The sequence below is a fragment of the Triplophysa dalaica genome, chromosome 12, assembly GCF_015846415.1.
Source record: "Triplophysa dalaica isolate WHDGS20190420 chromosome 12, ASM1584641v1, whole genome shotgun sequence".
NCBI lineage: Eukaryota > Metazoa > Chordata > Actinopteri > Cypriniformes > Nemacheilidae > Triplophysa > Triplophysa dalaica.
Window position 1 is genome coordinate 5,685,454 of NC_079553.1, and position 13,536 is coordinate 5,698,989.

The 13,536-nt window shown below is 37.9% G+C and overlaps 2 protein-coding genes across 3 annotated transcripts; one reads left to right on the forward strand and one right to left on the reverse strand.

Moving 5' to 3' along the window:
- Positions 1 to 516: 516 nt before the first annotated feature.
- On the forward strand, positions 517 to 11,134 carry plin6 (perilipin 6). Of its 2 annotated transcripts, XM_056762707.1 has the most exons (8): positions 517 to 995; positions 2,643 to 2,677; positions 2,804 to 3,002; positions 3,764 to 3,846; positions 4,158 to 4,395; positions 4,629 to 4,819; positions 8,560 to 8,826; positions 10,008 to 11,134. In XM_056762707.1, exons 2-8 carry the CDS (start codon positions 2,654 to 2,656, stop codon positions 10,458 to 10,460), a joined length of 1,455 nt encoding a protein of 484 aa, XP_056618685.1. In that variant the 5' UTR covers positions 517 to 995; positions 2,643 to 2,653; the 3' UTR covers positions 10,461 to 11,134. The 2 variants fall into 2 exon arrangements, with proteins under 2 accessions (XP_056618685.1, XP_056618684.1); XM_056762706.1 differs by lacking the exon at positions 517 to 995 and having other exon boundaries at positions 2,580 to 2,677.
- Positions 11,135 to 11,274: 140 nt separating this feature from the next.
- zgc:171704 (Ras-related and estrogen-regulated growth inhibitor-like protein) lies at positions 11,275 to 13,142 on the reverse strand. The gene is made up of 4 exons (XM_056762708.1): positions 12,899 to 13,142; positions 12,766 to 12,819; positions 12,614 to 12,690; positions 11,275 to 12,395 (listed from the first exon to the last, which is right to left on the reverse strand). Exons 1-4 carry the CDS (start codon positions 13,011 to 13,013, stop codon positions 11,985 to 11,987), a joined length of 657 nt encoding a protein of 218 aa, XP_056618686.1. The 5' UTR covers positions 13,014 to 13,142; the 3' UTR covers positions 11,275 to 11,984.
- Between the last annotated feature and the right edge of the window lie 394 nt (positions 13,143 to 13,536).

Below are 13,536 nucleotides of genomic sequence, written 5' to 3' on the forward strand. Positions count from 1 at the left end.
TATGTACAGTCTATCTCATTTATTGATATTATTGTAATACATTTTATATATAGCCGTGGAAAAATAAGAGACAAGTTCAAATACCATTTTCCCTTTTTCTGAATCTACTTTTTTATAGGAACAGTATGCGTTTAGGTTAAAATATGTTTTTGTTTTAATCTGTGCACTACTAACAATATTTCTCATTAAAAATCTGCAACTCTTGCAGTTATTTGCAGAAGATGAACACTGGAGAAACTAGTCAAAACAACAGAAAATATGTCCTTATAAATGTGACCTTCAGAATTTCAGACCTAATATACTGCAAAGAAAACAAGTTCATATTCACTTTAAAGCAATACAACAATTATATTTCTACATGTATTTGGACAAGTTCAAAATTATACTTTTAATGTGATAACCTTGATTTTTATCACATGTGTCATGTCATGCTGTCAATCTTTCACATTGCAGTTGGATTACTTTGTCACTCATGACGTTTGATTTTGTTGAAATTTAACAGACACTGGGCTGGAATGCACACAATATAACTAGAAATACTGAATGAATTAACATTTTCAATGGTTTCTTAATTTTTTAAGCGGCTGTATTATATGTATAATATATATTTGGGCTCTCTGGGTTGCTAAGAGTCTATGGTAGTGCTTTTCTGAAACTTTGAAAGGAGACAGGTCCGTGAAACAGATAAAAATCACATACTGGTTAAATGGAATATTTGCCATTTCCTCTCACTAAGATTGTCTTTGTGTGCGTTGGGAAAACCAATAATTTGGCAAACAACATAGAGTGCGTGGACCGGCCGCACCCCAAATGAGGGGCATCACATGCACCTACCATGAAATATGACAAAATCACCCTACAACGAAACCTTTCGGTTAAGACACTGCTGACAGAGGAGGGAGACCTCATAGAAACACTAAGTTTACAACATATAGGCTATCTATAAAATCTTTATATTTCTATTCATCCAAAAAGAAACATCATTCATCTTAAAGGTAAGAATACAGTTTAGCTGTTTTGACATTTTATGCGGTCTACTCAAAATAACAAGAAGTGTAAATGTGTAACAAGTGTAAAATAATTCACAATTTGCAGTCACACAGTTTTCAGAAAATGGCTAATTGTGAGATAAACTGTTAATATAAAAAGTTGGTGTATTTATGCATGTGTGCTCTAAATTTTCCTTTTTAAACAGACGTATAGCCAATTAATTAATTTCTTGAAATTTACAAAATCATTTGCAACTGTATTTTGTTCCAGCTAATGAAGTTAAGAGGTTTGAAGAAAGAGTAGCTACTGTAACTTTCTTGCTAGCATTAGCATAAACGCAGGAGGAATCAGTGGCTTAACAACTGATTAAGTTTAAAACATATCTTAAGATAGCCATCTATTTCTTACCAAAAAGTGTTTTATTTCACATCAAGTTTGTCTTGATTTCGGTTGGTGACATTTAGTCGTTGATTTGAAAGTTCAGTACTTGATCTGTGTTGAGTTCCAGAGGGAGGGTGGCCGCTCAGCGCTAAGTCAGTCTGAAGGCAACAACTTCAACGGATGACAAAAAGTGTTTTGTCATTCTGATTTGACACAGCTGAAATGTATTCCATGTGATAACATTCCCAATAATTCTTTGATCTGTAGATAGTTTGATCTTGAGATGTGTTTGAGAGACTAAGGTCTGTTTTTCATTGGTTTTGGTTTGACGGTTTAGACCAGTAGCCTGTTAACTGTCACCCGTTCCGTATACGGGACACATAAGTTTGTGTCAATATTGTGCATGTAATTTCTAATCGAATCATGATAAACTATATATCATTGGAAAGGTCTAAGACTCTAGAATACAGATTTCTTTGGTGTTTTTAAAAATAATTTATGTAGGGAGAGTAATGGATTCTTATTTATAAAGAGTGTGCTTAGATTTTTTGTTATCCTTTTGCGACCCGTATTTTTTAAATGTATTTTTGAATCAAAGAAAAACATAAACTTTTTTTTACAACATACCTTACTTTTTTGTGTGTGTGTGATTTTTATTTTTTAGCAATAATCAGCTACTTGGTGCTCAAACGAGACCAACCATAACTCTGTATTCCAAAGAATTCATGAGTTACTGCCATTTTAGTTCCAACATGCGTTTTCATGTGTAGGCTCAAAAAGGGCTCCGACAGTTAACAGGTTTTAACTAAAATGAAATTTTAGGGGCGCCTGTGATCTGAAACATCTGTTATTCAATGCATAATTGTTTATCAGCTACACTTCAAATAATCTTCTTATCTTTTATGACAAATGACTGATGCATTGAGGCCTGCTGATGAAACAGATTTCCAAATCTTTTTGTCTTTTGCACTTCACTGTTGGATTCCCATACACACGGTTCAGATTCTTAATGAAATTTGCACAGTGAATGAGTTTGTCATAGGCTGGTATTATCATGCGACATCAGCTGACTTCCCCATGACCAGGTCACAACCTGTGGAATACAGAACCGTATTGATGTTGTCAAAATCGCATGATTTTTAATGCATATTTTTGCTAAACGTTCTGTCAAATGTAGAAGCCCTGGTTTAATCTACAACAAACGTAAACATTGTAAATTTTGAATAAATATATGTGTATAATATGTTGTTTTGTCTGTTCGGCTACCACAGAGCGAAGAATCATGTCTAAAATAAAAAACAATGAGGTAAGCCTAATGTTATTCAAAAATGAGCTATATTTATGTTAATCCATTTAAAGTTGTTCATTTATTGCATTATTATTGTGTTCCACCCATGCGTAGCAAAATTCTAAGACATTTATGTCTCTAAAGGGAAATGTGTTGAAGCGTGTCATAAAACTGCCACTTGTAAGCTCAGCGTTACAGCAGGCTTCTACCATCTACATGGGTATGAAGGGTCGCTATCCTTTGCTCGGGTTTGTGGGGGGTGTAGCAGAGCTGGGTGTCCGCACTGCATCTACAGCAGCGATGCAACGAGCAGCGCCTTATCTACAGAACCTCGAATCTGAAAGTGAGTCGGGCACAGTTATGGAGAGGGAACATTTATGGATAGTGACTAGAAGAGGATTAGAATTAATGTAAATATATCCTGAATCTGAAAGACAAGGTAAAGGGAAAGTTCCCCCAAAAATTCTGTCACCATTTACTCGCCCTCAAGTTCCGAATTTGTATACTGATTTTCTGATGAACACAGAAAGATATATTTGGAAGAATGTTGCAATTTATAGTTCCGTGACATCTTACACTTCCATGGTAGAAAAAATAAATATTGTACATTTTTGTTGTTCTGTTGAACTTAAAATTTGATATTTTTAGAATTTAGGAAAGCGAACCGCTCTGAGGCACCTTTGACTACCATTAAAATTTTTCCTATAGCAAATGATGTCCCAGAACTGAAAATTCTTGAAAATAGGCCTATCTTCCTTTATATTCAACAAAACAAGTCATTAATACACGTTCGGGTGAGTAGATGATGACAGAATATTTACTTTTGGGTGAAAAAAAATAAAAGTTGTTTTACAAGAATCTCGCACTTTCAATATGTTATATAATGTAACATATATTTGAAAACATATAGAATGATACATTGTAAATATACACATAATATGACAATTGACTGAATAATACATATGGAATTGCATATTTGGATATTTTATTACATTTTCCAGTATGTTCCAATATATTTGTTTTGTATCTAAAACTACAAAATGTAACAAAATACCTGTGACACCCTTAAAGTATGTTTTTATATGGGTCAATTTTGCTTTACAGTTGAGGCAGTTAACAGCTTTGCACTGTTGGGTTTGGACCAACTAGAAAAGCTTTTTCCTATCATCCTGCATCCCACAGATGAGGTGAGTGTTTAACAGAGTACAAGAAGTACCTGCACTGAAAGCAGATGTTGCGGTCCATACGTTTCCACTGTCACGTTTTCGGAAAACGAGCAATTCCTGTTGAGGATTTGGCTGCAGACAGTGGACATAATGGTTGTTAGTTCGATAGCAAAAAAAAGTTCAGCAAACTTGTAACATTTGTAATTATTAAAAACGTAATATTATTGTGATTAAAAAAATTGTGTTTGTCCCCCTGAGTGCTTTCAATTTCTTTGCTACCTCAAAAATACCCCCTCGGAGTCGGTGCTCACCATAGACGATCTTTTTTTAAGGTGGTTGCAAACCTAAAGGACGCAATCTTCTCCAGACTGGATGATGCGCAGTCTCGTGTAAATGATGAGCTGGACAGAGTCGTGGACAGATGGGAAAGCCTGCAGGAGCTCAGCTCGCGCCTTCTAGAGGTAGCTCAAGAATCGGCAGCCGGGAGAGTTGTTACCGCTGCCATGGATGAGCTCATCACCCAATCAGAGGGGGCATTGGCTTATTATCTGCCTCTGCCACCTACACTGCGTAAGAAACTCTTTAAGGGGTATTTGTACATTATTATGAAACAATTGAATGTCTTTTCAAAACTACCCAGAAGGATTTGTGTAATTTTATAAGATCACAAAATGTAACCACAAGAGGTCGCAAATGTACTTCTGTTCATCTGGGTGCAACTTTGCAGAAACAACCCTCAGTCTTCTGTTATATGTTTTGAAGGGCTTGGTTTTAGAGCCAGTTTATGTTGTTTTATCTTACAGATCATGAGTGGGAGAAACGTGTGCAGGTGTTCGAAGATGAGGATGGTGATGAGGAAGATGAAGAGCCTCAGATGTGGACACGGATCCGCAGCCTGTCGTTGTGTCTGTACCTTCAGCTGCACCACAGACTCATGAATCTGAGAGAACGAGTGGATAGCGTTCTGCAGATGCTGGGGGCAGCTGCTGAAACGGTAGGCCCGTTCACAAATAACACTTAATCCATAACCATGGCATAGCCTAACTGAACACACACACTACCCCCAGTCGACCCCCAAATGTACGACCAGACAATGCCCCTGGGCATAAGGACTTGCATCTGACCAATGGACTATGTCATGTGGGTATTAAGGAGTTAAACATGCAATGCAGTGCTTGGTGCCCAACAGACAAAACTTAACCATACTTGCCACGTCGTTTTGTCTCAATGGCTCAAATGCCTCAAAATGCAAGGTCAAGAAACACAGGTAATTTAACCTAATTCCATTACACCATCCAAATAGATCAACTGGAATCAAAATGTTATGCCCTCGTGTTCCATCTTCAGTTCATATCCATTCAACAGATTTCGGTTCCTTGAGGTCACACTTTTGTTAGACTGTAACCGTGTACAGGAGCTGATCGTACTTATTAAATGACCTGTCACTGTAAAGTCTATATTAAGCAATATAAATGTTAAAAACAAGCCTAGTAAATAATCTTTTAGTTAATAAGTCACAAATGTTGTTGTTTAAAACCAATGCACATCATGTAGACGTCATCATCTCACAAAACTTCTCAGGAATTCTTCGTCTAAAATGCAGATCTGACTGACTCAAATATTCCAGGATTTCCCTTATTTAGCTGCATCCATACCATATCACAGCTGTACTGAAGCTCAATGGTAAGAGCATTGCGTTAACAATGCAAGGTTGTGGGTTCGATCCCAGGGGATTGCACATACCTAAGTATACATTTATAGGTTACTGCAATGTAAGTCTATTTGGATAAAAGCGTCTGCCAAATCCATAAATGTATCAATGATGGAAAAAGCACTTTCTACTGGTGAAGAGCAGGATTGATCTGATCAGCTATTTTAGTTAGGAAACAACAGTTTCCATTATTGAGCAGCTGTGCAATGGAACACTGACAGACTGGAAATAAACATGCATCTTGTCTTTCTGGAGGTTTATCTATTAGGTTATTTGAGACAAAGGGATGCATTTCTCAGATTTTAATTTATAAATACTGTAGGTCTGCCGTGAAATAAAGTAAAAGAAAACCATAAAAGAAAGTGGTTGGACCATAACACACATAAAAATATAAATACAGACGTGTCTGAAAAGTAGTCTTAACACCGGGTGATGTCAACATGGGCCTTTCCAGGACATTGGCACGATCAAAATAGAAGCTGTACGTGCTGTGTACCATGCTTGAGTCATTTGTGTTGCCCTTCCACGCTCTGGGCTTCCTGGGAAGTTCTTTGACTCACCCACGTAGCATAAATAACTACAATTACAAGACCCTTGAGACCCAGTCAGGCAGACACAGACAAGGAGAGAATAAGATTGAGACTGTACCACAGCCTGATGGCCTAAGTGTTTTTCTCTTTTACAGAATCCTAGTCACCGCTGGCGTGGTATTTTTGTTTCACAGTAAAAAAATAACTTAATCTCCTTTAAGAAAAACAACTATATTATGACGATAAATCAAGTTTTCGAAGAAATGTAACAGGTTGTGCTAACATGACGGATTAAGTGTGCATTTTCCAAATCAAAGTTAATATTCATTTTAGTTTTTTGAAAGAACTTAAGCGACTTAATATGGATATAAAAATGATGGAATCTTTGCTGTCATAACGACTTTTTATATCAGTTTTTATCGGTTCTAAGAAATCAAAGACATACAAACAGAGCCGGGGCACAGTGTGTTTCTAAGAGGGCTCATAGTTGAGGCTGAATCCCAGTGGGATCAAATGCTACGTGCCGTTTGGCGGTCACTGCATGTGTTTCAGGACCAAAAAACAAACTAATCCAGACGGACACATACGCAGATAGCGGACTGGCAACAGGGTAAGGAGATGAGGAGATTGCAAGCCCTCCGCCCTTAGACAACTGTTCTCTGAGAAAATATTTCCTGAGAGGAAAGATGCCAAGATAACCGCAAAGTAAATAAATACGGGTTTTATATATGAATAAATAGGTTTTATTAAGAACTTCTTTCCACAAGACACGTAGTATGATGTAATACATTCACTGGTATTTAAATATAAATTTAACCTCTTTAACGATCATTTTGAATTCATAATGTTCCTTAAAGCTTTTATCTAAAATGAAGCCTCAGAGAATTGCATCTTCTCCTAAACCTTTTCTCATGCCCAGAGACGGAGACCCCACTTCCACTGACCTCATAGACATTTGTGTATGGGTACACAAGGTGGTGTACTGGGGATCAACGGGCCCAAGTTGGACTATTGTGCTCCGTCTAGACCAGACTTTTCCCAACGGTAGGGTGGAGAGTAATTACTGCTGAAAAAACAAGAATCCAAGTGCACGATAGAGTCTATATTAACAAACCCCTTGTCGGGATCAACATAAGAAATGTGACTACAATGTATTGTGTGAGTGATTATAATGTGTGTGCCATCTTGCTGTGCACTTGCATGGCACCCATTTATGTTTGAATGACACTAACAGTAAATCACGTTTTGGTCACGTGGTGTGCGGTGTGATGATGGGAACACAAAAAGGGACCTTAAAAACTGGCTGACCCTCTTTTCCTTCACCTAAATCAAACAACAATAAGAAGGTCCTAGTGCCAAAGCATGACCGTGTGTCCCAGTATTGGCAAGACTGGCTCTATTCTTTCAGTACTAGCCTCACGTTTCCTGGCACCAGATGATAGTCCACGTGAGATGGTGGCTGGTTGTGGTGTGATCAGTCGCGTGGACAGGCTTTTATAGCATGCCAGATTTCAATAAGATTCACATGTAATACAATACCCGCATTCTTTCTTCTTCACATTATAATTGTCCAAAGGTAAGATGCACCTTCACTTTGGATAAAAGTGTTGGGAAAATGAATGTAATGTAAGTTATGTAGGCCTATTTGTCCCAGACAAAATTTTACTGAAAACTTAAAATTAAACTGATGTTTCTCTCTGACCACACAGCAAAATAAATGTATTTCTTAATATTTTCACTTGTTTTCTAGTACAACCATTTAAAAAATTAAATCAAGATACATTTACTTGACAAAGAAAGTGACCTAAGATACCTATCCAAGATGTTTTATAAGAGAAAATATAAGAATTAAGTTTAAAAAATGCCAAAGGGTTATGAAAAATTAAATTAGTTACTTAAGAAAAAGGTATAAATATATACATAAAAATTAAGCTATATTATTATTTAATGTTTTTAGATTTTTAATGAAACATGACTAAATCTCTTTTCTTGTTAAGTTATGTATCTTGATTTATTTTTTGCAGTGAAGTCTTTTTCTTTAAATATGAAGTCATCGAGTGGATGAGTCTGCTTAAGACATAAATTAAAAATTTGGTTTAATAGACAGAGGACATGATGGCAGAAATAGATGTGATTATTTAGGAGGTCTTAGAGAATATAAGGTCGTCTCCTTTCTTTGTTTAATAATGTTTCGTTAAGGCCAACAATGCAATTGACAATTTCTGTTGTTTGTTGATTTACTCGCACGAAGCAGAAAGTGTATCCCCAAAAAAACCTTTGAGACAGAGAATAATTTCATTCACTCTCTACTCATTGCCACTTGATTAAACCATTTGGTCTTCTTTTCCAACTCACTAAGTTTTAGGTTTCAGGAGCGACAACGTGACTAATTTGTTAGTCGTGTATAGCTCTCGCCGCATGACCAGTTGCCTAATCATGCTGCGATTGTGTTTTGTTGTTTTAACACCTGCTGGCGTGTTTGTCTTTGATCAGGTGGGTCTAACACAGTTGATGGAGATGGTGGCATCTCTGCTGCAGCTGCTTCTGACGTTTTACGTATCTCGAATGCTTCACGCAGAAGAACAGCGCTCATTTCTCATGGCCCGGCTTGCCTCAGGTATACAGGCGCTGAAGGGTCTGACACCAGTACGGCAGATACTGGCTTTACCTTCTCAGGTCCACTCCCTCATGGATGACCTGCTGGAACTGGGACAGATACTTATACAGCTACTTATCAACACCACCCCACTCTATGACCTGGTGAGAACACAACACACAAAAGTGTAATCTACAACACAATCTTATATAAAAACCTTTAGAAACCACTAAATATAGTCTTTTATCATATTATGGAGCTTACCACCATGAAGGTCCAATATGTATTCTTTTGGAAAGGTATATCGACAGAAATGCAATATAATATACATACAGTAACTATGTCTTCAGAAGTGTATAAAGACCTTACATAATGAAGCGTAGTTTTTATTACCTTAGAATGAGCTATTTCTATCTAAATAAACCGCAGATCACCTTGCATGGAATTCGTCATGTTGTTTCTACGGTAGCCCTAAACGGACAAACTGCTCTACAGAGCAAATTTCGTAATTAAGTTCTCCTTCGGCAAAACACCAAAAAGCGTGACAACATCTTATTCCTGTGTCAGCCACCATAGTGCTTCAAAATGGAGGGGTGGAATGAGCCTTTGGTTGCAATTCGCAATCTCACCACTAGATGCGGCTATATTCCATAAACTAGACCTCTAAAGGCCAGAGTACAAAAAACTCTTGGCTTCCTTGTGTTACCATAATAAGTCTCAGCATCATTTTCTTTAAATAGAATTGTTACAATCATGCTTTCAAAGTTTAGAGGAGGTTTATAAGATGAGCTAAATGTGTCACTCTATGATCCTATGACACAGCTATTATTGTCATATTATGTTCGACTGTGTTGTTTTGTGTTATCATTATGCTCGTGTTTGGATAGACCTAATAAGTACATGCACACAGTTTGCGTGCAATGATTGTACAGTATACTTTACACACCTCCGAGGATAGTGGGGGTCTCGAGTTCCTAGCACTGTTATTTTGGGGGTCGCGGGCTGAAAAGTTTGGGAACCCCTGGAATAAAACACCTAAGTCACACGAATGAATGTTGTTATGCATATATTAATAGAAATACATAAAATATAACCTTATCCTCAGCGTTTTTGACCATTGTATAAATTGCAAAAACAAGTTCCGAACATGAATATGGAGTGTTTTAGTATTCAAATTATTATATTTTTTTATTATATTTGGATAATAATGTAATACAAAGGTAATAAAAATGCAGACATGCTAAAAAACGGCTTTCCCATGAGCCCTGTGCATGTTAGTGGGTCAAAAAATACATTTGTATGTTTTAAGAATTCTACGTCACGGTTTTTTGCTCTGCTCTGTCAGGTGAAACAGGTGTCTGATCTAGATGGAACAAGTAACCCAATTCCAGATGACCTTCCTGAAAGTTCACCCAGCCGTACTTCTGCAAACAACCTCTTCCTCAAGGCTATGGATGGTCGTCCACGTCGCCGCAGAAGCCTTTATGCGCGTTCTCGTCGTGGGTCTGCAAGCGGGCCTCCAACCAGCCCGGTTCGCTCACCCGTTCCAACGGCAGTCCCGGCTAATGGCCGTAAGGGTAGTTTGAATAAAGACGGCCAGTCTTCAGGTCCTGCAGAATGTGACACACTGCTTGTGCCCACTACTGAAATGCTTTATCAGCGTTCCACGGCTACCGAGGTTCTGATAGCTCCCATCATGCAGTTTGTAACACAGAGCCAACGTGCATTTGAGATTTTGAGTTCTTCCTCTTCATCTGAGGAGCAGATCATACCTGTGGTGGAAACCACAGAACATTAAGTGTTATTTTTCTTAAATTTAACACCTTAATGTACCCTTGGATAATGAGTATACGGATCAAATGTAGTCGCAGATAAGCAGATAGTCTGACAAACATCTTCAAAGACTTCTATACCCCCCTTTTTAATATAAGCTTGCTGTTTAGACCAAATAAAATAATTTCTGTCCCATAGCTTAACAATAAAAATTATGCATATATATCTTTTATATACTGTGAGCATTTTTTGTTTGTTTGTTAATAGACTGGTGTCAAGAAAAGGATGAATGTTAAGACAAACAAAGAGAAAGAACGAAAGGAGACAGCTGAAAATAAACTTTAAATGTAAATAAAAATTTAATTGGAAAATTAAATGAAACATTTAAATTGAAAACAAATTTGATAGCCTATAAAAACATTCTATTACGGCATGTTTTTTTATTTTTTTTATTAATGAGCTGTTTTACGTAACACCAAAGTATTTTTATTAGCTATTTTAGTTATGAAAATAAAGGTTAACATGGCAATTGACAGGCATTAAATGTCACTGATCTAAGATCACAGCTGTCACTGTAATGAACACGATGTATAGAAAGAAAAACGCATGTAAAATAATGGTGAGAAAGGATTTCCTTATAACTTTTGCTCTGCTGCTCTGTGTATAGCTCAAGTGTTATTACATAGATACTTTAGATTGATCCTTTATATTGTTTGCGTCCTATCAGCCTCTAACTCCTGTACCTCTTTGTCTGTAACAAATGCAAGTTTTGGTGTAATAAAACATTTGATAGACCTACTTATTTTCACACCAAGTAAACAACTATGAATTCACAAATGTGCAAGTATGGTTTTCTTTATTGGAATCATAAATCATTTAAGAATATAGAATAAACAATGTCTCATGAAAGCATTTAAAGAACAGTTTGTTTTTATACAAGAGGATGATCTGTATACATGAGTCTCTTCTCATTGAACACTTATTTTTCATAGGATCTATGTAATATAACTCAAGTTACATTCACTCAAAGATCCTCAAAGAAATATGTTCTGGAAATATACAATATATACATTAAATAGTAATCTACGCATTGTTTCGACTCTTGAATGGAAAATAATACAGTGATGATACAGTAGTCCACCCTGTACTTCAGGTATTTATTCTGGAGCAGAATCTCTCTTGCATTCAGCTTCATAGCATCATTGCGGTGCAAAAGGACCAATCTTAAAAATGGCCAGAATGGGCTTTTCATCTAAATACACATACCCTATGACCAACTCAAAGGCCCAGCTTCACATCAGTAGTTCCTTTATTGCCTTGCTGTAACAGACCAAATCACGACTCTTCGTCACCGTACTTCGTCATCAGTTAACTATCACCGCTATTCCTTTCCTATCACTGTCCCTGCAGATAAACTGGGCGAAATTAACTCTATATGGTCCTAAAACCCGTTGGACCGAGTCCTCTTCACCTTTTTAGCTGGTTTACTGTCAACTGGACCGCCTAACAGTTGGCTATCATCATCAACATCACCATCATCCCTCACTCACTACTCCCGTTTCTTTCCAAAAACCGCGGACACACTTTTGACAATGCCCTTAATTCCGGCCATCCCTCTCTTCAGTGCTCTGGACTCCTTGATCAAGTCCAGTATTTCATGGAAGACCAACAGGACGCCGTGGTAGGTCTCAGCAGCCGAGATCTCGAAGAAGCCACAGTCTGAGGACATTGCGAAAAGCCGACCCTCTTCGCTCGACACGGCCCTCTGATGCTGCAGGTCCCGCTTATTACCCACAATGATGATCGGGGCGGACGCCGAGAGCTTTCGGGTCTGGCGGATGAGCTGGACCTGTTGCTGTACCACCTCGAAACTCGAGCGATCACAGATGCTGTAGACAAGGATCACACCGTCCGCCCATTGAAGCTGTTTGTCACTGATGGATTCAGTGGTTTCGCAGCTCTAGAGGAAACACAAGTTAGAAGGTCAAATACAAAAGCGAGAAAAACAAGTACGCTGGACTTCGCGCAGCGCTGCGCAGATCGACACCAATTTACTGCAGTTTTCGAATTGCTCTCGCGAGAACTTAAGTTGACGTCAACACCAGATCGGTGTGCGCAGCGCTGCACGAAGTCAAACGCTTAAGATCTCAGCACAAACATCTCAGAGCATCGTCATACCTGGGGGTACAGCGAGTCCCAAATACGCAGGGATATCTCACGGCCGTCAACTTTATCGATATGACTGTATATGGATTCTGAAAGAAAACAAAGCGGAGTTAAAGACTGCTGCATTGCGTACAAATAAAATGCAAAACATAGACTTGACGTACCAATATCTCCATATTCCCCGATGAATCTTTTCGTGATGAAACGCACGGTGAGGGCTGTAAATAAAAAAATACAATAAATTCACGAATCAAGACTGTAGATTAAAAAAAGTTTTTGATACACACAGGCGCTCACCTGACTTTCCAACATTTTCTGCTCCGAGTAGCAGGACCTTCGCTTCCACTTTGTTCTGGTTTCCATCCATGGTTTTACTGCTCAGCTGAGGACTCGGTTTGACCTGGACAACCATTTCACCAAAGACAGCTTCAGACGATCAGAGTTTTATGCCTAGATTGCCTACAGTGGGACACTCCAGCTTTATATAAAGGTTGTGGGTGGAGCTTGTGTAGGTTGAGTAGACTCTACACCAATCAGAGAGCAGTGCGTAAGGACGCATTACAGAAGCGCATTCACTCATATTGTGCCCTCTTGTGCCAACTGTGTGTTCCTCGTTTTTTTTGACATTTGTACAGTAAACGTAAACATGTTGTGGGAACTTTCAGCATTCAACGTCAAATGGCTTGCATTACAACAAAATTCCTTCATGCAATGTGAATTTAATAGCGATCAATTGTACTTCCCATTAAAACCATAATATATTCGGTGATGTTTATATTGTTTTTCAACAGGATTTACTATTTACGGTTTCATATTATTGAACATTTTACATGACTAATTCTTTTCCATAATCTAGGTGGGGGCTGATAAAATAGTTAGGGTAGTTTTTTGAGCGTTATTTGGTTACTTAAGCATTGCTTGGGTATTCTGAGTGT